This window comes from Prinia subflava, chromosome 1 (genome assembly GCF_021018805.1).
Source record: "Prinia subflava isolate CZ2003 ecotype Zambia chromosome 1, Cam_Psub_1.2, whole genome shotgun sequence".
In the NCBI taxonomy this organism is placed as follows: Eukaryota; Metazoa; Chordata; class Aves; order Passeriformes; family Cisticolidae; genus Prinia; species Prinia subflava.
The window spans coordinates 95,929,659-95,957,270 of record NC_086247.1 but is presented as its reverse complement, the minus strand read 5'-3'; the positions used below and the strand labels follow the sequence as shown (position 1 = coordinate 95,957,270).

At 42.4% G+C, this 27,612-nt stretch overlaps 2 protein-coding genes across 4 annotated transcripts in view; one reads left to right on the top strand and one right to left on the bottom strand.

The window, feature by feature from the left end:
* The first annotated feature begins 2,928 nt into the window (after positions 1-2,928).
* The window catches only part of NFX1 (nuclear transcription factor, X-box binding 1), a 77,188-nt gene continuing 52,504 nt past the window's right edge, over positions 2,929-27,612 (top strand). For all 3 annotated transcript variants that reach the window (XR_010081196.1, XM_063404441.1, XM_063404432.1), the window contains exons 1-4: positions 2,929-3,025; positions 12,096-13,145; positions 21,564-21,725; positions 25,290-25,367. Coding sequence is in view for 2 of the 3 variants with exons in the window: in XM_063404441.1 (XP_063260511.1) it covers positions 3,001-3,025; positions 12,096-13,145; positions 21,564-21,725; positions 25,290-25,367 (1,315 nt within the window). In the remaining variant the exon portion in view is untranslated. The remainder of the gene's footprint in view (positions 3,026-12,095; positions 13,146-21,563; positions 21,726-25,289; positions 25,368-27,612) is intronic.
* Positions 16,388-19,418, bottom strand: LOC134550667 (uncharacterized). Its single transcript, XM_063397400.1, has one exon. It carries the CDS (start codon positions 19,343-19,345, stop codon positions 16,388-16,390), a length of 2,958 nt encoding a protein of 985 aa, XP_063253470.1. The 5' UTR covers positions 19,346-19,418.

The window sequence follows — 27,612 nt, the reverse complement described above, 5'->3', positions numbered from 1 at the left end:
ACCCTTAAACACACAAAAGCAGAAATGAAAACTTCCCAGAACATTTCTTCTCCTCCCCCAGTTTCCACTCTTCCACACTCAAACCAAACTTTAAGTTCTCAATCAAAACAATCACCACTCAGACAAAACTAATCTTCAGTTCAGTAAGGGAGAGAGGAGTCTCTCTCACACCATAGACTGCTCCCCGGGAAACACAGGTCTACCCTTGTGTTTCCATGTCACTTATGGCACTACTCGGAGAAGTCTGCTGCGATGACACCTTCTTTTCCATGTCTAGTGCTCTCACCACTGTCCATGGGCTAAAGCTGCATATAGGGCTCTTTTAAGGATGCTTGGCTAAGTCTCATTTCGGGACAGCGGTCTTCTCCATCTTTCCCCTGGGGCCGAGAGTTCCAAGAACACAGATCTTCCTTGAAGGCAGAGGGCACCACTACACCCTCATCTTTTCTTCTCTGTTCACTCTACTCCTACAGTGCCAGTCACTGCAGCAAAGTCGAGATGACTGCATCTACCTAAATATAGTCTATGTTCAAAAGGACTTAGGTTCAGTCTATGGCTAACATTATGTAAGAAAAGTCTAGCCCAAAAAGCCACTCTTCTTCATCTCTGCCCATCTGGGAATCTTTTCATCTTCTTTTGACATCTCAGTCCCAGGCTGTCTCTCTCTCTTTTCTCTCAAACCACCAGCCACGAGAATCAATGTCTGGAAAAAGTTTTCTTCTGCCAAGGAAGAGTTAAAAGTCTCTGGCTACTGGCAGGGCCACAGGCTCGGCACTCCCCCATGCAGGTGAGCACTTCCCGCCCCCGCGCCCCCCCCCCCCCCCCCCCCCCCCGCTCTTTCTCCGCTGCCGGCTGCCGCTAATATCAATTCTGAAGCTCCAAGGCAGCAATCTCTCCGTGGGGGGGAAGGGGGGGAGGAGAAGAACGGGGACGGAAGGCACCTCCACAGTTTTCCACCCTTCCATCTTGAAGAAGCATGGCTTCTCCCCTCCCCTCTCCCACCCAGTCCTGCGAGCTGGGGGAATGGGGAGAGATGTGTGCTCATTTTAACCGGAACCCAAAGAGGACAATCCCTCTGAAGTCCTTGCTTTTAACTCTTTGTGTTCTCAGAGGCATGTCCAACCTCTCAGTGACTACTCCAGGTGCCAGCATACAACCTGACCACTGATTGGTTTGCCCACAACTTCCTGGAAAACCCACTTCCCCCTCAAACCAGGACATTAGGCTATCAGGAATGGCTGGAATTAACCCAATGCAAATTTAAGTCAGGAAAGAGAAAAAAAAAAAGTGTAGAACTGTTTAGATAAAAAAGTGAAAAGAGGGAACAAAGGGAAACATGTACAGACCTAACCATTAGCAATTGTGCAGCAGAACATACAGGAAAATCTCCTTAAAGCTTTCCAGGCAGTGACTGGTTTCCTGGTGATAACAAAAAAAAAGTGTGCATTCTGAAGTGGTAGTGGTGTGGTATTCAGGAAAAGCAGTGTTGAAATTTTGTGTAGTTCTATGTGAATATTATGGCCACATCATTACAGTAGTGATAGACAACTCTAGGGGAACTAGAGGACTAATGCAATTTTCTTGACAGCAGCAGGAAAACCATACACCATCTCTGAAAGGATGCTACTGACACATATCTTTCTTTGCAACCTTAGACGATCACCATGTTTACATACAGCAAAGCACTTCAAATACACTCAAAATGCATGGCAAATCACGTAGCATCTTCCTAAGGCCATTGCCATACTGGTTTGCAAGCTTCCTTTGCAGCAAAGGCAGAAGTCTTGGGGGCATTTCAGTAGCTATTGTTTCTGCAACAACCCAGAAGTTCTTTAAGGACTTCAAAGCCATGAACTTTGCCCACTATGAACAGTTAGCACTATGCAGCAAGTGGAACTTTGAATGGAGAATTTCACTAGGAGGGTGGGGTGTGGAGGTCAAAATGCAGACAGGCTGTGTGCAGCAGTGCTCCTGAGGTGTCATTCTTCAGAGTTACTGATGTTACAGAACTATGAACTTTCTCTGCAGTCTCTGTAAAAATCAACAGTTCTGTAAGGCCTCTGAGCTGTTCAGCAGATGTACTGTAACCATGGCACTGCAAACCTCTGCAGGAAAGTGTGAATCATAAAATGGTTAGACACTGGTGCTGAAACCCGCAGTGTGATGAATCATGTAGTTCCACACAGTATTTGTAGCTGGAGCACAAGATTTGTCTGCAGCACCGGCTGTAGATGGGAATCCTTGTGTGGACTTTTTTTATGTCTCTGCTACCTCCTTCAAGATAGCCTGATAACACATCCCTACTTTCTATCCTGTGCCTAGAGAAAGCACCTCTTTTGCACACTGAGACAGAGGGCCGAGCTGTCCTGTACCCACCCCCGTGCGCTTAGACTGCTCGGCCGGGCTCTGAAATGCTGGAGGCAAGCCGACTGCCAAGCAAAAGGTCAATGTATTGCCAGAGCTAGCATTTCTCTGTGTTAGTCTTCTTCCTCCTTTGCAGTATCAGACAAGGTTTCCGATTTCCAGGTCTTTCTGGTCCTTGGAGAAGCACCGCTCCCGGAGACACGGCGCTCCGCAAGCTAACACCCGCGCTGCGCTGAGGCACCCGCGCTGCGCTGAGGCACCCGCGCTGCGCTGAGGCACCCGCGCTGCGCTGAGGCACCCGCGCTGCGCTGAGGCACCCGCGCTGCGCTGAGGCACCCGCGCTGCGCTGAGGCACCCGCGCTGCGCTGAGGCACCCGCGCTGCGCTGAGGCACCCGCGCTGCGCTGAGGCACCCGCGCTGCGCTGAGGCACCCGCGCTGCGCTGAGGCACCCGCTCCGCGCCCCCCCGCCTCGCGCTCGCTTGGGCTCTTCTGGTCGCCGCTGCTGTGCCTGCGCCTGCGCAGAGAGAGAGAGAAGAGAGACCGCGACCGCGAGAGCTCGAGAGCTCCATTGGTGGCGCGTGCGCGAGCTGTGCGCGTGCGCGACATCTGGAGCGCGGAGTGGGGCCGATGTTGGCATGGCGGAGGCGCGGCCCGGCTCAGGTGAGCGTGGGGAGGGGGACTGCGGAGGGAGACTGCGGAGGGAGACTGCAGGATTGGGTGGGCGCAGTGAAGGGGAGGAGTAGTCATCACTGCCCAACGATACAAGCGGTCAGAAAGTCGCGCCGAGTAGGTCACTGGCGAACGCTGACTAGTCGAAGGGTGCGGGCTGCGGCATCACCTGTTGCGGCTGCCCTGCCCCTGCCCGCCGCGACTTGGCGGCGCCTCTGGCGCCCAAAATGGCCGGGCCCGGCTGTGCCGCAGGACCCGTTAGGAAGAACTTTGCCGGTGGAGGAACGTACCTGCTCCTGGTATGTGACAAACGAATGTAACGTCTCTGATAACGCCAGGGAAAATACATAAAGAAGAGCTTGGTTACTGGAAAACCTGTCTGGTCTCTGCCCCCCCATGTCCTTGAAACCCAGGTTTCAGGCAGCCCGCACAGAGCAGTGACAGTGATAACGTCTCAGGCCCACGAGCTGCTGTAAAATCGCGCCTTACTGAAGCGTCGCAGAGGGATCTCTGAATAGAAGTGTTGGACATTCAGGAGATTACTGCTTAGAGCAGGTGCTACCTGCTCAGAGGGATCTAAGCAGGGGCTCATGGATGGAGAGCATCTTAGGGACACGGCCTGGTCAGGGATTGAGGGCAACATGCAAGAAAACGCTTTTTGTTTTGTTTTGCCCTGCTTTGCCCTGTGATGCAGGTTCAGATTAATTTTAGTTTTATTGGTTATGGTTGCTGAGGAGTGGGGAGGAAACCTTTCAAGATCGATGTTTCAGCCTTGCGCTTAATAATTTGTTCTGTATTCCAGGTACTTAACAAGAGAAGAACCCTTATGTAATTTTGTTGTGAGTATGTATCTAGAAATAACACTGTTGGTTGAGTGTAATTAGTGATACTTAGTTTTTTCATGATTGCTTAATTTTATTGTAATCCAGGTAGACCTTCTCCAGTAATCAATGCCACACTGAGGTCAGTTGATGAGCTGACTAATTTAATTGTTCATAGAATTTTTGGATTTCTGTCAGGGAGAATCCTGGACTTTTGTGTTTTGGGGGAAGAAGAAAGTATCATACTCTACTTCTGCAGCATCCTGATGTTAATTCAGACTGAGATTATCAACAGCCAATGTCCTTAATAGGGCTATCATGATGGAGAAATTATTTGAATTCATTTTTTGGTGGTGTGAGAGTGGGTCCACAAACTGCCTTGACAGACATGAAATGGCCTGGGACATGGTACAGAGAGGAGAGACATAGCTTCAGCAAAGCTGGTGCAGTCAAATTTCTTCTTGTCTGTTTCATACTCTCAGGCTGCAGGTCAACTTTGATTGTGAAATCTTCTGTATAGTATATGTGCATTGGAATAAGCAGTCCTAGGTATACTGGGCTAAAAAATGCTTTACTGTAAAGCAGTAGATTAGTCTGGATGGGGCACCATTTCTACAGTTGCCTTATAATACTTAAAATAACATAAATATTGTTACTTGGGATTAAATTTTGGAATTGGTTCATTTTTTGTGGTAATACTGAGCACAGTCAAGAAAAATCTCATAGGTAAGTTTTGACTTGTATGTGTGCAGTATTAGAATGGAAACTGGGTTTTGCACTGCAACTTCATGGACAGAGCAAGTGTCTAATTTTGGAAGCTTAAAAACTGAGTAGAACAGGGGGTCAAAGAGTGTGAGTTTTGGGTCACTGCAGATGTGCCGCCCACCCATCAGTGGTGAAGAATTATTGAGACCCAGGAAATTATTATAAAAGACAAAGAGGAAAAATGTAAGCAGCAAGGCAATTGTATAATACTTACTCACATTGATGCATCTTTCTATTTTCGGTCCCTGTGCACCTAGAAGAGGCAAGTGGATTGTATTTAATAGCTGTTAATGGTTTTTTTCCCATCAGTTGCTGTAATTGCTGTTGAATGTAGTTTTGTTTTTTTGCTGTCACAACCACAACTGGGTGTTATACATGGTACAATGCATCATTAAACTGAAGATAATCAGGAAATTGCTATAAAGCATTGAGTAGCCTACTGCAGGGGGGAAGAGGAAAGTGAAAACTTAAAATATATTTGTTTTCCATATGCAAAATCCATTCTGTAGTAGGTCATTTTGTTAGGATGATGAAACTACTTATTATGAAATCCTACTTTCGAATTCTCTCCCATGTCTTCTTGAAATGGGTTAGCTAAAACTTTAATGTTCCATTTGAAGTGTGGATGCAGTGAATTAGATGTGAAACTGGACAATGTCATAAAAAGACAATAACACCACACTGTGCACCAATATACCCAGGCAACTAACGAGCTGGAAAATAGCTTTGCAGAAAAGGTGAGATGAAGCCAACACTGGAGCACTGTGTCCAGTTCTGGGCAAGGAAGACATGTACAGTCCAGTACATACTGACTGAGTCCAGCAAAGGGCCATGAAGACAATTAAGGAATTGGAGTATCCCTCACATGAGGAGAGGTAGAAAGAGCTGGAACTGTTTAGTCTTCAGAAGTCTCAGAGTGATCTTAGTGCTGTGTATAAATACTGAAAGGGTAGAAATAAAGACTATGGAACCAGATTATTCTTAGTGGTGTTAAATTAAAGGACAAGGGGCCACAGTTACAAAAAACACAAAATTCCAGCGGAACACAAGGAAAAGCCTTTTTACTGTGAGAATGGTAATGACACTGGAACAGGTTGTTGAGTAAGGTCATGGCCTTTCTGTCCTTGGAGGTACTCAAAATCCAGCTGGTCAGTTATGGGCAACTGACGCTTTTTGGGCAGGATTTTTGGGCTAGATCATCTAGATCATCATAGAAGTCTCAAAATGAGCCATTCTGTAATTCTATGGTTAGGCTGATTTTGCATGTTATTCTCTAATAATTTCTGGCAAGAGTTGTAGGAAGGGAGCATGTCTTTTATGGCATGAGCTAATACAGTTGAAATAAACAATGAGTTTTGGGCATGCAGGTTGTTTTGCCTGGAAATGGGTTACACTGCTTGAGTCATTAAGCCTGAAACAAAGTAGCTCCTGTTTAGGAAGAAATTCAACATTTTGTAAATCTGTGTTATCTTGAAAATGCTGTAAGATGCTATAGGTGAATGTGTTAAGTGATCAGAGAAGACAGCAAATATAAACTTGGTAGTTTGGTTTAAAGCTTCCAGTGCTATGGGGAAAGCCTCAGATTTTCCATAACGCACCATTCCTTTTTGGTGTGTTTGGGTTTGTTGGTTTGTTTGTTTGCTTGTGGGTTTTTTCTTTAGTTTTTTGGGTTGTTGTTCTGCTGTTTATTACAGGAATTTTAAGAGCTGCAGGGAGTGTATTCCATTTAACTTGCACATTGTGTGCAGCTGACTGAATCATCTCTTATCCAGATATATGTAATGCTGACACAAATACATTGTTGTGTGCACATTCTGCTGTTGTCTATCTTTAGATGAAAGAATAGGCTATTTGAATTGTTTTAAAACTAAAGACATCCGTCCTGAAATTAGCTTTGTCTTATAGGTGAGAGACAGTATATAAATAGAACATCTATTCATAGAGCATTCTGAGTGGAAAGAGACTCACGAGAGTCATTGAGTCAAATGCTTGACATCACACAGGGCAATCTAAACATTAAATCAGATATCTAAGCGCATTATTAAAACAGTTCTTGAATACTGAAAAGGTTGGGATCATGACCACTTTCCTATAAAGCTTTTTCCAGTACTTGACCACCCTTAAGTTGAACTTTTTCTTGATACTATCCAATCTGAACTCTGTGACCAAGCTTTAAGCTTTCCTTTGTGTCCTGTTACTGGACACTGGCGAGAAGAAATCAGCAACTGCCTGTCCACTTCCTCCAATGAGAAAACTGTAGGCAGCAATAAGGTCACCTCTCATTCTCCTCCAAGCTCAACAAAGCTAATATTTTCAACTGCTTCTAATGTCATTGAGTCTTTTACCATCTTTATTGTCCTCCTTTGGACACCTAATATTTTTGTATATTTTTTGCATTGTAGAGTCAAACATACAGTACTAAAGAAACTATTTTTGCACACAGTGCAAAGCACTATTTTTGTTGGAATTTATGAGTATCTCATTAAAAGCAGTCAGTTAAAACATGTCTGAAGTCCATTCAGAAAGAATGGTAATAATCAGTATTGTTTGTTTCATTCCAGTTTTGTATTGATAGGAAACTTCAGAAGGATATCAGTTCTTCCTGTCTGGGAGATAAAGCTGAATTAGTTTAAGAATAAAGAAGTACTAACTCTGATGCCTAAGTCCCTGTTCTGTGGACTGTGTGGGGTTTTTTTTCTGATTAACTTCATCAATATATTTTTTCTCTCATATATTTGTTTCAACTTCATACTAATTAAAATACATTATTTAATGGTTCTTAAAAATATAATTGAATATAGCTTCCTGAAACTGTGAAAGTCTTCTAAAATATGTCACTTAGACATAATGTCTTTAAGTGGCAACTTCAAATGTCATCCTTAATGTATTCATAAAAACAGTACCTAAGCTATTGGCTGTACTGTTCCCAAGTATAAATTCTGTTTTTGAAGATGAGCTTGTACTTACTAAAATGAGATGAGTACTTATTAATTTGCTTCATATTTTTAAATGTGTCCTTATCAAATTATTTTTCTTGAAGATGGTTCACAAGGACTACCTCTTTGCCAGGGCATTCTGACTCTGTCAACAGTTAATGCTGAAGGGGTTTAATGTTATGGCAGAACAGGCATGAAACCATATGGCTTTCATATGCTTTATTCTAATTTTACCGAAGTTCCTAGAGATGTTCATAGATCATAGATCATAGAATCATAGGTTCGGTTGGGCTAGAAGGGACCTTAAAAGTCATCTAGTTTCAACCCCCCTGTGATGGGCAGGGACATCTTCCACTAGACCTGCTTGTTCAGAGCAGCATCCAGTGTGACCTTGAACATTTCCAGGGCTGGGACCCCTGCTTTGGGCAACCTGTTCCAGTGCTTTAGCACTGTCACAGTAAAGATTTTCTTCTTTTCATCGAACCTAAATCACTCTTCCTGGTTTGAAGCCAGACCTTCTTGCCCTGTTACTTACATGCTTTTTTAAAAAGTCTCTGTCCATGTTTCATGTGAGCTCCCTTCGGGTACTTTAAAGTTGCAGTTAGGTCACTTGGACCCTCTTCTTCAGGTTGAACAATTTAAATTCTCTTAGCCTTTCCTCACAGGAGATATGCTTCATCCTTCTAGCCATCTTGGTGGCCTCCTCCACACTTGTTTCAATTCAACAAGTTGATGTCCTTCATGTGCTGGATACTTCATAGCTGGATGCAGCACTCCAGGTGCAGAGTACTCAGAGCAGAGTAGAGGGGAGTCATTTGACCTGCTGGCCACACTTCTTTTGATGCAGTTGGTCTTCTGGGCTGTGAACACATGTTGTCAGGTCATGTCTGTCTCTCATTCATCAAGTCCTTCTCAGCATGGGCATTCTTGATCTCTTCATCCCCCAGCCTTTATTGATACTGGGAGTTGCCTTGACCCAGGTGCAGCACTTTGCCTTTGGTCTTGTTGAACCTCGTGAGATTCCTGTGGGCCCACTTCTTGAGCTTGTCCAGGTCTCTCAGGATGGCATCCCATCCTTCAGGTGTGTCAATTGCACCACTCAGCTTGGTGGCATCTGCAGATTTGCTGAGGGTACAATGTATCTCCATGACTATATAATTAATTAAGATATTAAGCAATGGTGGTTGCAATACAGACCCCTGAGGGACACCACTTGCCACTGATGTCCATCAGGACTCTGAGCCATTGACCACTACTCTCTTGATGTGACTTTGCAGCCAATTTCGTCGCCGCCTAATAGTCTACCCATCTCGCTGATTGAGAGAACAGCATGTTGCGGGAGACCATATGAAAGTCTTTACAGAAGTCCGATAAATAATATCTGTAGCCCTTCCCTTGTCCACTTATGTAGTCACTCCGTTATAGAAAGCCACTGGGTTGGTCGGGTGGAACTTGCCCTTGGTGAAGCTGTGCTGGCTGTCCCAAATCACCTGTCCTCCATGTGCCTTAGCGTAACTTCTAGGATGATCTGATCCATGATGTTCTCAGGCACAGAAGTGAGACAATATACAAGTTTTTTCTGAAGGCACTATGATATTCTGTGTTTATTTTTTAGAAATACAGGCAGATTTTAGCTTTGGGGCATCCCTTTTATTTTGAATTTTTGTGTATGTATGTGTAAGTATGTCAGAGGCAATTTCAGCCAGTTATAATACTTATACTTATAATACTTCAGCCATAATAATACTTATTATTACACTTGTGCATTTATTCTGCAGTTTCTTGTCTCGGCAGACAGAGATCAGTTTTAGTAGAATTTACCACTCTGGAATTTTCTTTATCATGTAGAAGCTGACAGCAAGAACAGGAATCTTATTGATGTAAAAAGTGCTAATGAATTATTCATATTTTGGAGGTGCTTTTAAATATCTGAATCTCAATTTCTCATTTTTTTTCTGCATACTTAATTATTTGAAAAGTGCTTTCAAAATATTACTTCCACAGTTACATTTCAAATCCTGGTTAGACTTCTTGGAGGCCATGCCTAAAGGTCAATCTGACTGTAATTTCTTCATTCATTTTACATATCATGTCTCATAACCAAAAATACAAGAGTCCTTTAAAAATAGAATATGGTTTTTAGAGGCAAGCTGTGTGGGTTTTGCAAAACCTGTTTTTATTCAACTTTAGCTATCCATCAGACTTTAAATTTTAGAGCATACAGAAGAAAACTTCAAAACAACTAATAAAATGGGTTGTATCAATTAAGGTTTGCATGTAATTATTGGATTGCATTCTGTAATTCTAGGGTAGCATTCTGTTTTCAGATCAAAATGTGTGAAAGTTTAGTAGTCTATACTGAATGACTGCTGTAAAGTTTACAATTGTACTGCTCTTTATTAGTGATAGAAAGGAAACTGGCAAAACATTGCAAACAGTGAAAGTAAGTGTAGCTGTAGAAAATAAAATGGACAACTTTAAAACAACATTTGCAGTTCTTCCTACAGGGTACATATGCTGAGAAAAATAGAATCTATCTAGGGAAGATGCTTGCAGTCTAGATTCTTTCATATTTATAAGCCTAATGTTGGTACCTACTGGGTAGCGTCTGCAGTTGTAATGATAGAATAGTCCAACTGGAAGTGACCTACAATGGTCATTGAATCCAGACGTGACTACTTCTGAGCTGACCAAAAGTTGAAGCTTGTTAAGAGTGTTGTCCAATTGCCTCTTGGACACTGGCAGGCATGGGTTATTGACCACCCTTCTGGAAAGCCTGTTAAAGATTTTGACCACACTTTGGGCAAAGAAGTGTTCCTTCATGTCCAGTCTGAACACCTCCCTGCCCCTCCACCCCGTCCTGCCCATCCCCCGACGGTCACAGCTTTGAACTATTCCCACATGTGCTGGCACTGGGTACTGGGAAGAACAGATCACCACCTGCATGTCTACTTCTTTTTTGCCTGTATTAAGATTGCTTCTTAATCAGTCTTGAGCTATTTTGAAGACCAGACTTCTGTCTGATAGTCTCACTCTGTTCTCTCAAAATCAGGTTATTTCAGCTTAAAAACCCCCAGACTATTTGTATTTGCCATTTGTATTCAGTTTATTTATAACATACTGTATAGAATGGCATATAATGATATATAATATACTGTATTAGCAACATATACTGTCTTGTAATGTAGCATTGTAATATTAATATATAGATATAGTAAATACATGTGATATTAAATTATATTATACATATTATATAAATAGTATATAATATAGTTTTTGCAAAGGCAAAAAAAAAAAAAACCACCAAAATAATTTCAACTGCTCTTTTAAAAACTGAAGAAAAAATTAGGCTATGTGGTTAAAACATCCTAAAATGTAATTTTAAATTATTAATTTTTATTAAGGTTAAAGCTTCACTTCCACAAAATTGTACATTTTTCCCCTTTGGCTGCCAACTTTCACACTGCAGCTATGACCATTCCTAGAGGTTTTAAAAAACTACTTTCATTTGAAAGCAAATTAAATTCACTGAAAAAAAAAAGTATGTTAGTGCCTTGAAATGTTCTGGTTTATTCTTCCCTTCAAAATGTTAATTTCCACAATCTTTATTCAAAAAATAGTAGGTAGTTCAGGAACCCGGATTGTATTAGCATTTTGGAGGATTTCTTGGCCTAAGTCATGGCCTAAGTGCTTGATTACTTTTTTGAATTGGAATAAACTGCACTCTGCCCTACCATGTGAGATAACCTACCCAACCAGTAAAATGGGCACTATTTCCATGAGATTTTATAAACTACTTTTTTTTACATTACTATGTAAGATTTAACCAATCTGCCACAGCCAATTAAACTGTCCCTGATATTCACCTAATTTCTGTTGCAGGCAGGCACTACTGGCACAATGTTACAGGAAATTGAGCAACATATTTTTATGTTTTTTTATGTTTATGTCTCTTTTATCTAGAGACGTAGAAATTACAGAAGATCTCTGAAGTAGAAGCATGGTTCATGTTGATGGCCTCAGAAAAATAATTTTACACAGCTGCCCTATGCCATTTAATATGTCTGTTTGTAGAACAGTGTAATCAGAGCTGATGCAAATATTTGCTACTGCTACTTTTAATTTGTATTTAAATTTTTGTATAATATTCAAATTTCAGATGTAGACATTGTATTTAAAGGACCCTCTTTTTCAGGCTCTTGTATATATGTAAACAGGCTAGGAAAAACTTTAGGTATTAAACACTGATTATCACATTTGCTTATCTTGTACTGCTTCAAAAGTTTTCCTTCACCTTTTATTTTGATATTCTTAACTCTGGGTCATCACAGTTCTTCTGTAAAGATGACAGGACAAGAAGGCTTCTACTAAGTACTGTATGATTCAATTGTAGTTTCTGGACACTTGTTTGCAGTTATTTTGTCAGGTATGGGATTGACTGAACTTCCAGACCATTGCATACATGGTAATTTGGTTGAAAAGAAGTATTTACTGTTTAAGTTTTATGAATTTATATATTTTTTTATTATTATTTTTTAGGTACATTGAATTACAGTCCTGATGCTGCTGATTCCATTCCTGGAGAAAGACAACCTACAGATATAAACTGGGTAAATAAAGATAGGAAAGACTCTAATAGTAATCAGAATAGAAGTAATATACCAATTCCTAGTCTGTTGTCTGACAGAAGTACAGATTATGAAAGCTCTTCCACAAAGCAGCATGGCTTTTGTAATCCAAAAAGTCAGTATGGGAATTCTGAAGAGTTCCGCCAATATTTTGGTACCAGTAAAAGTCTGAAGAATCACAGCTTGCAAAGCCAGAGATTGCACAGATTGAGAAATGATAGCACATGTGCTAGAAATAAGATAAGGCCCAGTACTACTGATGCTGCTGCAGGTCCAGGAGTTTCGGATGCTGCACTAGTACCTGGTAGAAGAGCACCTCCTAGAGGATACAGCGATTTTCTCTCCTCTGAGAGCGATAGGGAGGTACCTAATGCGGATAGCAGAGGGGCAAAACCAAAGAAAACACATCTGATGCATACATCTGGAAGAGGTTTCAGGGAAAAGGGAAAGCAAGTCCATGACCGTGAAAAGCGAGTGAGCTCTAAACAGAAAGCAGAGCTGTGTGAAAATTTTCCATCTCTGGATTTGACACAGTCTGACTCTTCAGAATCATCTGTTGGAAAGGCATTCTGTGATGCACCTTTTGGAAGTGGGGATGAGCAAAAAGGATACAATAATGGAAACAAAAGATATCCCCGGAAGCCTGTGTGGAATAAACCCCCAGTAGAAAAGGAGTGTCAGAAAAGACATGATTCTCACCATAGTAAAAATACAAAAGTAAGTAAGAAGTCTTCTGTTGCATATACTCCAAAAGATAAAAATGAAAGGAAGAAAGAACTCATTGCTCACAAAAATGATGCAAACTTGACCACTGAAATCAGACATCAGTTGTCTGAGTCTCTCAGGTTCAATGGAAGAAAGTTTCTGCTAAAGGGGGATCAAGTACCTTCACTTCATTTCAGCTGGACCCAGTACTGGAAAAAGCAAAGTGATGTACCAAAAAACAAAGAAACTCATACAGGTAAGTTTTTGAGACTGTCCTGGACTCCCATATGAAAGAAATGATCTTGCATAATTCAAACAGTCTTCACTTCAGCTCCTACCTTGAGTAGCTGAAGATTATTATTTCACATTAAATTGGTATTGGTTTCAGAGGGCAGAATTAAATGTAAATGCATGGCTTCTCAGTGGGAACATATTCTGTAAGTTTACTAGAGAAGGACGGATTTTGTTTAAAGTTTTTTCTGTTTTGCTACCAAACTGCAAACGATGACCTGGTCAGGCACCATATTAAAATGTCTATCTTGTGGCAGTAAAATTCTGAGCATTCTGAACAATGGGACTTAAGAAGGATAATGCTGAAACTGACTTTTGCAGAACTAGGTCTTCTCATGTTTCATGTAGAAGTAGGAAAATGCCATATAGGGAAACAATTTTCTACTCATAACTGAATTTTATGCGCCTTTTTTTTCCTGCACCTTTGATGCCTTAATCTATAAATGAAACAACACACACTTCTGAGATAATATTAGTATAGGAGGTAATATAAAAGCTGGTCTTTACTGGAGGCCTCCAGGGGCAAATATGGAAAATGTTCACAAAAGCCCCTCTCCCCCCAGCCAGGGGTGCATACAGTTTTAAAAGTTTAGTAAATTACCATAATTGACAAAAATCACCAATTAGGAGCACAAGTGGCGATGCAATTCCCCCCCAGTTCAAGCCCCTCCTAAATCCTTCCCCTTCAGGTGGGACTGAACCTTGTTGATGAAAATGTGTCTTGAAGATCTGTTTCTCAAGTTTGGTTTCTAAGGAGAACCAAGATAGCATAGGGGTCTTGGAATGTGTTTTGTCTTTCTGTGTATTAGGGCAGGGAAAAGTACAGGGAAAACTAGCTATGAATACAATAATAGGCTACAGAGCTTCAAATATATCTGTGAAGAATACATGGGATATATAAAAGAAAAAAGACATTAGACATCACCTCAAAAGGTAATTAGAAATAGAGGCAATATCTGGATACTATTTTTGGAAGTTTGAGAATAGAAGCACTTGCTGTTGATAGTGTAAATCAGACCCACAGTTTTTGGCTGAGTGAATTTAATGCTAACTCATACCATTAGTGACTGAAAATATTAAATGGAAATCACCTGAGTCTCTTTAGTGCTATGATACTGGTAGCCGTTTCAACTACAACTTAGGTAGCTTATTCTTACTATTTTGCATAAACTTAAGCACTAAGTGTTAAGAGGTTTAAATGTTCAGAAGCAATAAGGAGAAACACCAGTAATTATATTTATTTGTTTTTTTACAAAGCATCTCAACCTTATCTTCTGCAGCACAGAATGATAGAGATGGGTAGACTAGTTCCAATTATGAATAACTGTGATATCAAGTCTATTGAAGGCTTTCCTTCTCAGCATCTCCTATTTCACAGCTGAGAAAATAATATAATTATCATTCTTCTCTTGGGAGGATCAAGATCTAAATAAATTAACTGTTACGCTCCTGGGTTCTATTTGAATCGTACAATTGATGATACCTCAGGCTTTTTCCCAGCATTATTATTAAGTGAAAAACATCACATGCAATAAGCAAGAAAATAAGTAGTAGTCTTACCTAGGGAACTTAAGGAACTTCCTCCTCCAAAATAGTAGTTTATATGCATGCTTTATTTGGGAGCTTTTTTGGAAACACTGTCTGCCACTGTTTTCAGGGAACTAGGATTATGGGTTTTTAACTGTTTCTGGGACAGCTACAGTTTCTACAGTTTCTCCTGTTTGGTGTTGGGGTCTATGCAAGTCAGGCGGCAGGTAAACCTGGGGTTATAGCTTCCACCCCGAAGCTTCCATCTACACCCCTGCTGTAGATGGATGTTCTTCCAGTTTTCTAGCCTTATCCATCATTTCCCAGATGCACTGAAGAACAGTGTCACTTTTCTTATCTCTATCCCTTAGGCAGTTTAACTCACAATTGAGGGCCAAAGCCCAGGGACCCATTCAGGGTGCAGTGGTCTTCCATGCAGTTTTTGTTACACAATTTATATACAATTTTATTTGCTATAATAGGTAAAAGTCCTTCATAAAAGTGTTTGAGCCATAAACCATAACATTTCAGTCTCTGACACTTGTATTGGCACCATCTTAAAATGGTACATTTTTACATTACCCTGTACACTTGTAGTTAATATAGTTTAAAATCCTGTGGACATTTCTAATGTGTATTTGGTAGTCTTACCTTGATGGGTGAGAATTAATCTGACAGCAATGAAGCTTTATGTGGTGTCTTTCTTGTGGTTGCACATCAGGCTATTTTGACTTTAATGTGGGGTTCTTGCTTTATTTTCAAAGTACTTTTTTGCATTTTTTCATAAGGATCAAAAGACCCTCTGTTTTGACTGTCATTCCCAGTAATTCCACTCCTAAAGCCCTCATTTTATAAAGGGTTTATTCCCATAATCCAGGTCCTTCGCTGTTAATATGTGTTGTGTCATCTCGGATAGAAATTAAATGTAATTTTGGCAGAGATTTCTGTATTTAAGAGCTTTCATTGAAGGAGAGTTTCTGTGAGGGTAGAATCGGCGACAAAGTATCTCTATAAGTAATGAGCAAGGGTAACACGTGGTTTATTGGGAAGGCCTTGCTTGTAGCTGCTAGACACAGCTAAAGCAGGCCAGGAGAGCAGGAACAGCGAACCGAGCTGAGAGAGGGAGAGCCACAAATCCCGTACATTAAATATCTTTCTAAGTTGAAGAGTATGAGTTGGACCAACCAATCTAATACAAGATGACAACATATACAGCCAATAGAAATGTCCCACCACCCAAGGCAAGCAGAAGGGGATTGTTTAATCAAACGATCTGGCCCTCAGCTTAGCAGAAGTATATTGTTTAATCAAGGGGGCTGGCCCTCAGCTTAGCAGGTCATTGTTCACAAGCTGATGGCCCTGCACCCCACACCCTAAATCTCAAAGCATGTTTTCATTTCTATCTCGCTTGTTGAACTCAGACTCCCAGAATCTAAACCACCATATTTGCAAGGTCTTTCTACTTCATCCTTCCCAACATCTCCCCCGTTCTGATGAACAATTAAAATACCAGAAACTGCTTTACTCATAATTTTCTGCACATACTGAAGTATGCAGGGAACTACTACTAAAACTACAACTATTACTATTACTATTAAAATGAACAGGCTTATTTTGCAAAGTTCCTTTAGCTAAGGTACAAAACTCTAACCATCAAACAAACAATTTAGCTATTGTCTTTTAAAAGTGTTGTTGATTTGGAGGTTGCCAAAGTTCGCCAGGATCTTGGTGGTAGTAGGTCTGGGTCAGTACTTGAGATCTGACTGGTAACGTAGCGGAGTGTTGTGGAGTCGGGGCATTCATAAATTTTGCCTCGGGTGATTGGGATGCCACTATTTGTGTCGTCACGCGATGGTGTTGCGCGCTCGCTTTGGAGTTTTTTGGAGAGTGGGTTTGCCTTGTGTCATGCTTAGCTCGACATTGCCAGGCATGATGTTTCCCTTTTTTGCAGGCATGGCAGCGATGGGGTGCTTGTGCACCCCTTTTAATTTCTGGGCAATTTCTCACAATATGACCAGGTTTTTTACAAAAGTAGCAAGGTGCTGAGGTTACAGCAGTTTGCGTAACAGCCATGGTGTTGTTTTGTTGCTGGGAGTTCAGGTGCAAAGCAGCTAGAATTTCAGTCAGTTTTTGGTCTCGTGCCTCTGCTTGTGTTGCCTGAGCCGTAAGAGCTCGTTCAATTTTTTCTCCTAAAGTCTTTCCAAGTTCATTTGCTTGGATAGCTGCCACTTGCTGTGGACTTCCAATTTTGTTGCAAGCTTCAATCATTTCAGGTACTGTGGGTCTTTGTTTTCCTAGGGCTTTGATTACTCTTTTACATTCAGCATTGGCGTTATTTTCAATAATGTCTCTTATCATAATTGGGCGAGCTATATCATGGCCACATTGCCTTTCTGCTGCTTGTATCACTTGGTCTGCAAATGCAGTAAATGGTTCAGACAGTTCTTGACTAATCAGATTGTAGGCTTTTTCAAAACTTCCTGCAGGCTGAATCTGCAAAAAGGCTCTACGAGCCATTTTTTTAATGTCATCAAATACTATTCTGGGTAGGTTCACTTGATCTTCATTCCGGTCATCAGGATGCTCACCAGTCAACTTAGATATGGTAAGGGTGCGAAGGGTTGCATCAGTGCTTTGCCTGTAAGTGGTCAAAACTCCTGTAAGCATTCTTCTCCATATGTGTTCCCACAGCATATATTGTGAATCTGTGAGAATTACACTGGCAAGATTTTTACAGTCATTTGGTGTCAGCGTGTGTTCTTCTATCATACTTTTAAGCAGTTGTTTAAAATAGGGTGAGCAAATGCCACTGTCTTTCACTGCTTTTCGTAGTTCTTTTATCTCATGAGGTGGGATAGCTGTCCATGTTCTTGGACCTTCGGCTTGCTGGCTGAATAGCACAGGCATAGCTAGAGGATTTAGACTTTCCTCTTTGCAAATCAGACGTCTGACTTCATGCCAGTCTGTGAACTGGGAATTGTCGAAGCACTTCTGGGGGTTTTGTACTTTTGGGATTGATGTTAGTGAATAATCAGGGTTTAATGTCTCATTTTGGGTTGAGAAGTCTGTCCCAAACACAGGGACAGAGGGGCCTGTAGAGCTGTTTGGGAACAGACTTATTTGTTTTTTAGGGTTCTCTTGTATTTGAATCAAAGGGTTGTCATTTGCAGGGACAAAATAGTTCTCTGTCTGTCCTGTATTCATTGAAGCAGCTGTTGTATTCCACTCTCCCCCTTTTCGTTGCACGGTTTGTGTGTTTGGCTGGGACTGTCTGGACGAGTTGTGATACAATGAAGTCTCATTCGGTGCTAGGGGTGCGGAGGGCGGGAATGCAGCTGGGTGACCGAGGAGATTCGGTGGCTGGGGTAGGGCAGCAGGCATCGGAGGCAGAGGAGCTGACAGTGAAGGCACATCCGCTGTTAGCTGGGCAGGGTCGTGCGGTGGTGAGGGGTCTCTCAAAGATGTGGCTGTGCCTGGGACGGCGGCGTATGGCAGAGGGGGTGGCGCAGAAGGATGCATCCAAGATGGTGCAGGAATCGGCTGTATTGGTGTTGTCTGTGGACTCGGCGGTGGCGGCGGAGGGATGTTTGGGGGCTGCAGATGCGTGGGTCCCGTGTGCTGGTGCCTTGGTGGTGGCGTGGCGGGCCGAGCTGCGGGAGGGATTATTTGCGGAGAGGCTGCAGCTGGGGCTGTCGGAGCAGGAACTGGCTGGGCTGGCGGCGCGGATGGATACAGTTCTGGAATTGCGAATATCGGCTCTGGCGGCGGCGGCGGCCGTGCAGCCTGGCATGGGGGCGGCGGGCACAGGGATGCCGGCTGGGGCTGCACCGTGGCAGGCGGCGGGTCAGGACCGGCAGGCTGTGTCAGAGCCGCGGCAAAGGCTGCGGGGGGCGGAGGCGGGGCGTGCCGGTTCTGGGGAAGCTGCAACTGCGCATGCGCGGGCCACTCCAGCAGTTCCGCGTGATGCGGGACAATGGCGCACGTGCTAGGCAGGGCTTGCCTGTCTGTGTTCATCAGTGCCGCAGCCGGGACTGGGGGCGCGGGGGACAGTGCGGCCGCGGGCGGGAACGGGGCATCGGCGGTGGCAAGAAGCGGCGGGGCGACTCCCCGCAGCAGCTCGGCCGCAGAGGGCTGCGGCGGAGCCGGCACGGCCCGGGACGGAACGGCGAGCAGCGGTGGCGCGGCGAACAACGGAGGCGCTCCGGGGGGACTGGGGGCAGGAGGCTGGGCTGCCGCCGCGGGCGCGAAGGGAGGCACGGCTCTGGGCGCGGCGGCCGCAAACGTAGGGGTCTGTGCGGGCATGAGCGGAGCCGCTGGGGCGGCGGGACCGGGGGGTCGGGCCGGAGCGGTGGCGGGAAGGGGGGAGGGTGCCGTTTCCAACACGGGAACAGCCGCGGCGAGCACCGGGGCCGGCGGCGGGCGGTGCGCCGGGGCACCGGCCGCAGCTGGGGCTGCGGTGTTCAGCGCAGCTTCTACGGGGTCCCGCGCAGCAGCGCCGGGACAAGGGAGCTCTGCCGGAACGCCGGGGCTCGGAAACCTCGGCGGTACACCGTGACAGGGGAACCGCGCCGGAACGCCTGGACCCGGGAACCGCGTAGGAGCCCCGAGGGGGACAAAGGGAGCAGCGGGCACGTGCATAGGGGGTGCTGGGGGAGGGGAAGCGGCGTGGCGCCGTGGGGGACACGTGGTGGTTGAGGCCGCGGCCAGGGGAGGTGGGACGACAGCAGCTGGCAGAGTCGTGGGTGGGCACGGGCAAGCGGCCGGCCCGGCGGGACTTAGAGGGGCTGATAGGGGCGCAGGGACGGCGGTGGGCGGGCTCGCTGGGGCAGAAGTGAGGAGGGGGACCGCGGCAACGCCGGTGGAACCGGGGGCCGACACAGCGGGAGCCGGGGCAGCAGGGAGCAGCGGGATGGCGCGGATCGGGGTGGAGGGGGGGGGTAGTGGGGGTAGGTGGGGTGCCAGGGGCCGCGTAGAGGGGGGACGGGGCGGCAGGGGCTAGCGGGACCGTGGGTACTGGAGCTACGAGGTTCGGCTGGAAGGCGGTGGGCGTGTCCTGCTGCAAACTCGCGGTGGGAACGGCGTTCTTCAAAGCAGCTACCGCGGGTCGCTCCTTCGCAGCAAGGATTTCTACAAGCGCCCTGCAGGCTGGGACGAGCTCCGCGGCCGCGAAATCACGGCGGGAAATGTTATTAAAGAGCTTATTTCCGACTGTGTCCCAAAATTCTTTGGTAAATACAGCTGACCGGTCAACATTTGGGAAGCTAATCAAAGTCCATTCTAAGAGGTTTTTTAGCTCTTCTTTCGGTAACTTACTTTGACTAGAGTACAATAAATGCTTTAGTTGCTTATAAAGATATTTATCACCGGTAGAGTGTGATTGCCCCATTATTAGACTGATTTTTTCTTTCTCACCTGTGTGTCGCCAAAGCAGGGTCCTTAGCTCAAACGGCGTGGAGTGTTGGCCGGGCACTCCCGTCGGCGTGGACGCTGCTTCACGTTCCTACTCAGAGCACTGGTTTCGGCTTGCTGTGCTCGGGACGTCCTACTCAGAGCTGTAGTGCGGGCAGTGCTTTCAGCAACACTCGCGTGTGCTCTGACACGTAGCAGATTCCCTCAGCAGAGCTCCGGCACGCCGCTGCCATCAACGGCGAGACAGGGCTCGAGGGTAGCTACGCAAATCCTCAGGAGAGCTCCAAGGAGCCGCTGCTCAGCGGCGGCCCCGTGCTCGAGGACTGCCAGGTAGATTCCCCTGAGAGCTCGAGGAGGCTGCTACGGCAGTAACAGCTTCCCGTGCTCCAGGTGTACCTCAGCAGATTTTAAGAGCTCCAGCTATGGCGCTGCGCTGGAGCCGTAAGCTGTGCTCGCGACACTTTCAGGTGGCTAAAACTGGTTATTTAGTTACCGTCCATGGAGAAATCTCCTACGGGTGGAAAAGGCTGGATCCGTCGTTCATCCACGGCTGGGCGCCAATTGAAGGAGAGTTTCTGTGATGGTAGAATCCGCGACAAAGTATCTCTATAAGTAATGAGCAAGGGTAACACGTGGTTTATTGGGAAGGCCTTGCTTGTAGCTGCTAGACACAGCTAAAGCAGGCCAGGAGAGCAGGAACAGCGAACCGAGCTGAGAGAGGGAGAGCCACAAATCCCGTACATTAAATATCTTTCTAAGTTGAAGAGTATGAGTTGGACCAACCAATCTAATACAAGATGACAACATATACAGCCAATAGAAATGTCCCACCACCCAAGGCAAGCAGAAGGGGATTGTTTAATCAAACGATCTGGCCCTCAGCTTAGCAGAAGTATATTGTTTAATCAAGGGGGCTGGCCCTCAGCTTAGCAGGTCATTGTTCACAAGCTGATGGCCCTGCACCCCACACCCTAAATCTCAAAGCATGTTTTCATTTCTATCTCGCTTGTTGAACTCAGACTCCCAGAATCTAAACCACCATATTTGCAAGGTCTTTCTACTTCATCCTTCCCAACATTTCATCTTTTTGGTTTAAAGTGTATGCAAAGATGAATTTCCCATATAAAGTGATGAGTAAAATATCAAACTTCTGCTAATCCTGAAATTATTAACTAATACTTAAAATCAGAGTAATTGCTATTTGTCAAAGTGGAATTTGCATTGCCACTTTAATAGGAATCTTATACTCCTTCATCCTGCCCTACAGGTAAAAAAATGCATAGCAAGTATCAAACTGGAATCTTCCAGAAGTAAACTAATGCCTTATTTATAACCACAGAGGTAAAATAAGTTTCGCTATAATTTAAATGAAATCTTGGAATTTAATTTGAGTTTTGTTTATCAGCTAGTTGTTCTTTTATGCACAAATAATGTATTTTATTTGCAGGGTCATTGATTGAACAGCTGACCACAGAGAAGTATGAGTGCATGGTATGCTGTGAGGTGGTCCGAATAGTAGCCCCAGTGTGGAGCTGTCAGAATTGTTACCATGTATTCCACCTGAATTGCATCAAGAAGTGGGCACGATCACCAGCTTCACAAGCTGAAGGTAGGTATTTTCTCAAATATATATTTTATATATAGTCTATATTATGTATACATATTGTATGTATGATATATATTATATATTCTCAAATGTATGTAATAGCCAAATTCATGTGTTGCTTATGTAGTGAAAACAATTTAGAAATATTGTCTAAGATAACAGTGTGACCCACCTCTGACCCACCTCAGGCAACCAAATTAGTTCTTAAAGGGATCTCTGGGGGTGGATTAAAGCAAAACAACACTAAATAACTGATACAACAACAAATTTTAGAACTGCTTTGAAACCTTAAGTGGAAAAAATAGATTTGACAGGGGTATTGCAGCCATTCTGAAGTGTATAATCACCCTAAGAGAGGAAAATTAGAAACAGAAAAACAGCGGGAAAGAGATCTGTCACCACCCATGGCTCCAGTGACGTGGGAGGGGCCATGATCTATAGTCGGAATATGCAGTCTGAGTCTATTGGAGATGGGGGCATACATACACATCAAAAATTTTGGGGGGTTATGACCCTGATTCTTCTAGTAAACACTCCAGTACCTCCTCCAGGAAGAATTCTAGGTATGCACAGTCTTCTGTCTGGAAGATTCTGGAAGTCTGGCAGTGTCAAACAGGGGATGTGAGTGTATGTGTCTGGGTGTGCCTGGAAAAGTTTTCTGAATAAAGGTTTCAAGTTCAGAGTTTTGCAGCTGCATAGTGGTGCCTTACAGTGCAGGAGAGAAACTGTCGTTAAAAACCCCTCCATCTTGCCTCTGTAGTATTCATTGCTTAACAGTGGTTTCTCCTTCAGTTCAAAGTTTCTCCTTTAGTTACACAAGCTTAAACAGCTTGTATAAGGCAAAATTTAGCCATAAGGTGCAAATAGTTCACTCACTACAAGCAGTAAGCTGTAAAAAAGTTTTAAATCAATCTTTTTCTCATGGTTCTGTATATACCTTATATAGTCCTCATAACTCAATTCTTTTCAGTGTTCTAGCTAAACCTAATTTCCAGATTTGGATACAGAAGATCGTTCAATGAAATCAGTGCATCAGGATGCAAAACTCAGTGTCTGTGTTTTTACACACTAAGAAATGTCTCATCTCTCATCTGTGCTTTGCTGGGCAGTCAAGCAGAAGATGCACTTTGTGTATTAGTTGTGTGCTTTTACTCAACCACTTTTTTGTTTGTTTCTCGGATAAAAGAAGATATTTTTAATGGTATTTTCATTTTGACTGGAAGAATTTGAGATATTTGAGGTGTTACAACTGTCTCTTTCTATTTTGCCTTTGGGCTCCACTCCCAAGCGTAGCAAGTCTGTACCAGTCCAGTGCTGGCCTCTAACACAGCATTTCTAAAGTTCTGAGTTTCAGTGGTCAGAATAGAAGTTACCAAAAACATTGGTAAATAGTTTCAAGTAAGGAATCTTTTAATCCCAGAAGAAAGGAGAGGATAGCAGTTACTAAAATGATCTCTAGTAAAAGGGAATGAAGTGTCTTGATTCTCATTATATGACTATCCTTTTGGTGTCTTTGGTTGGAGTTCTGCCTACTTCACTTCTGTTCATGAGAAGACTCGTGAAAGTGGAATGTTCTATCTGTAGGATCATCCTCATTTCTCATGTAACCTGTTTCTTTAGTAATCAGGATTTGTCAGGAGTGCTTACAGGACCACTTCTAACAAATGTGTATGTCAGGAGTCATCCTGCCATCATTCTATACTACTGTAATTGCACATGAATCCTGGGATAAAACTTTTATTACTTCTAATTTTGGAGGAAGTCAACTATGCATGTCCCTTGTGGATGAAGATACATTAATGTGCTTGGTGCAAAGATAATGAATGATGATAAAGAAGAAAATATATCTTGCAAGGCTGTTTTTTAATAGGTTCCTATTTTCTGGGGACCTTCACTATACTCTGAGGAAACTGTTGCTTGTAGAGAACTAGGCATCCAGGTCCAGGAAATTTGTTGATAGGAGGGGTCTTCTGCTGGCTTCCTGAAGCTTTCAGGGTAGACTTACCTTCACAGCTTTTGAAAACATAACATGGAATAAGAATGAAAGAAATTGTTAATGTGGTAATTAAGTATAATGTACTGTGCTATACTGTAATCTCATAAGGAACCCCATAGTATTCATTATACTAGTTTTAGGAGGAGCTACAAAAGGTACCTAGAGTTTTATCAGCAAACATGCCTTTTAGTTGTCTGCTGCCAGTTTTTGCTTGCAACTTTAAACAGCTCTCTCTGTTGCTTCTTCTGAGATCCTTAAGTTTCTAGCAATCAAAGGAAAAAAAGTCTTGGTCAGGAAATCCAGATTGGTCTTGACCATGACTAGGAGAGTATATGCCTTGTGCCACTGTCCTAGAGCTGCTCAGCCCATAATCATACAGATCTCTGCAGCAATTTTGGTGGCACAGTGATACGAGCTGGGATAAAGAGGGGTATGAATAGGCATGAAGTACTGGAAAGAACGGACATGTGTTAGGTTTGCATTTCTTGACTGTGAAGGCCATCTGTAATTTGGATAATTTCAATTAGTGGAAGTAATTTCCATTGTACATTATGATGGGTAACATAAGTTGTTCAATCCAATTGAAGGCGAACTGAGGTGTGCCTCTTGTTGCGCTGCAGCTGTCTTATCATAGGTAGAGTTTCCTGTTAGCAAACCCTTCTGCTTTTAAAACATGAAATTATGAATCTTGGTCAGGTTTCTTAATAGTGAAGAATAGTTCTAAAATCACAATTTTATTAATTTACCAGCACTGAACTAAGAGAGACAGAAAGTGTTAATCAGTTTTTTCTTTTTAATATCTATATATAGATATAAAAACGTGTATCTCATCTATGACCCATTTTGTGATCAGTAATGCTTTCAGACTCGTATTCTTAATAGCAAGATGTGCACTGAAATGGGGAAGTCATCATTAATGTTGCTATTCTTCCACTTTACTGTTCTTCCTTGACTGCTTACCAGCACTCTCCTGAAACACAGAAACAAGAAAACTACTATTTAATAAAATAGGAGCTTGAAGAATAATGTTCTACTCAATATCTAAGTATTATCAACTGTAAATGAATAAATTAGATTATTCTGGTTTATATAACAGTGGTTTATTCTGGATATGAGACAACATTAAATTGGTCTACAAAACATATAAATTCATGAGAGGATAGTGAAAAGGAAAGTACAGGTGGCGCTTTGTGTGAGGTAGTTGTGCTTTCCTCACCAATTTCCCTCTCAACACTTTTTTTCTCACAACTTTAGGTATGGTGAAGACTGTCTGTATTCTAGCTGTATGTCTTATAACAGGGCATACAATAACAGAAAAATTGGAAGTTTAAAATTTGGGTTTGCTTCAATAAAAAGTTGTAGCCCATTGAAATGAAATACCATGGCTGTGTTGATGTCAATACTGCATAAAATGTATTTTTATTAATGTTTTTTCGCACCACTTCTGAGTAAGTGGAAAAATTAATTTATTTGGAACTGTGGTAAGAAACAAAGTAGAAGTTGTTACTCTAGGCATGCAGATTAGGTATTTTATTTACTCCAAGTCCTTTTTATCTTTTTTTTATCTACAGATGGCAATAGCGGTTGGAGATGTCCAGCTTGTCAGAATGCTTCTGTGCAGATTCCTAAAACTTACACTTGTTTCTGTGGTGAGTTTCTCGCTTACTTTTGCAAAGAAAAACAGTTTTGTCATTTTAATTCTTTTTTGTTAATATGAATTTCAATATTGGTGCTTGTTTGCTGAAATTCAATTTTTTAAAAATTTTATTGACATTGGAAGGTGGCTGCACAGAGAATCACACATATGCTACTTGAAAAATAGGAAGAAAAAACTAAGTCCCAAGTGGTAAATATTTTCATATCATTAGGTAAAAATAGTGATTTTTATAGACTAATGATAGATTTTGGCTGCTATCCTGTGAGCTTTCCTTCTGTAGAAGAAATGGAATATTCTACATGTGTTATGTCGTTCTTTGTGGCAAGATACGCAAAAATAATACACAACTCAAGGATACAACTACCTAAACCTTTAAATTGATTAAGCAATTTTGTGATTTATGCTGTTCAGGGATACATGGAGCTTAAAGAGGAAAAGATACTCAGGCTTTTCAGACCTCTGTGTAGATATGTGTTTAATAAAAAGATGTCAACAGCATGAGTACAGCACATAAATATAAAACCAAAAGGAGAAATGAATTATTACTTAATTGCATAGATGTGAATAGGTTTTGTTTGAAATCTATACTTGTGTGATCTGTATTGTTTTCACATAGCTTTCTTTTCCTTAAATTAGAGTCCCTGGAAACTTTCACCTGATTTTCTAGAAAACAGATCGTTCTGAAGTTGAGAAAGAAACTTGTAGCAATGGTGAACAAAGGCACGGATCCCCTTGTACATGCAAAGGGAATCTCTTTATTGTAGAAAACAGCTTTCTTATATACCTTTAGTTTCCTCCACCAGAAATAAAAAACTTAACAGAAGAAGAGCACCTATTGGCTGCTCAGCTGCAGTGATGCTCTCCACGTGCCTCACCACCCATCACATGCTGTCCACGGCTCTCTCCCCACAACTGCTTTTCACTACCCACTCTCTCCCCACAACTGCTTTTCACCACCCAACCGACCTCTGGCTGCTTAGCCTGCAGCTGTGCCTTCCTACAGGGCTTTCTGGTAAACGTAACCATTAATAACTTTAACAATTATAACCCCTTATGCCGTAGAGACTGTGTCAGTAAACTTGCCCTAAAGAAGCTAGACTTGCTAGAATAGGAGAGTTTTATCTTTTTATCTAAATGTGTAGTAAATCACTTAGAAACAGTGCAATGTGGTTAAGACAATTTTTGTATGACGGTGTGTGAAATCTTATGGATATAGGGATAATAATTCAGTTATTAGGGATAATAATTCAGTCAGTTAGAATTAACTGACCATGAATGAAAATTAGCCCAAATAAAAATTAGACTTTTTTAGACAGACATCTGTCTCTTAAATAGGGAAGAAATTCTCCTGAGCCTCTTTCATGACTGTTTCATGGTTTAGGAGATCTACAGTAAGAACCTTAAATTGTCTGTGGAATTACTACTCACAGAGCACCATGTAGAACAAAAGAGTTTAATCTTCTGTAGATAATTTTACATTAGTTATATATAATTTGGACATTATCAGTTGCTTCTGCAAAGCTATCTTCTATTTGATGTGATGTATTAACTATGTGCTGAACGTGGTTAAGTGTGATTTTTTTTTTTTTTTTTTTTTTTCACCCTTTCACCCATGAGGAAATTCCTAGCTTATTTTTCTTCTGAAGCTTCAGATTTTTGGGAATTTCCTAGGTATTTAATGAATTTCATTGAAACTCAGGTGAATAAATGCTATCTGTAGTGTTTATTCATATTTTCCTAATTTAATATTAGTGGAGTATACAAAGGCATATTAAAAAAAATATGTAACTATGTCACCAAAAGTATATTTTCTTGCTGCTTTTGATTATCACAAATTTGTAACATTGGCCAAGTTTCTTCACTGTTAATTCCTCTCTTGCAGAAAGCCAAGAGAGTGGTAGTGATGGCAATTAACCTTAACCCTGATGACCATCTCATGCACCTAGAGCTATGAAATTTGATGATAATATCTCAGATTAATAAAAATATGGTTTAGTGCTTATCTGAAATATAGAATACCTGAAGCTAACATACTTCTTGTTTAAGACTTCTGCTTAATTCATCAAAATTCATCAACTTTAATATTTAGATTAATGTAGAGTCTGCTTTTTTTGTAGAAGTGCTTTCATAATTTGCCCACTTATTTAGTTCTGTACTCCCCATCACAATACTTGGTAGATCTAACTTTCTGGGATTGGTATATTTTTACTTTGTTCCTTTTTTTTTTTTTTTCCTCC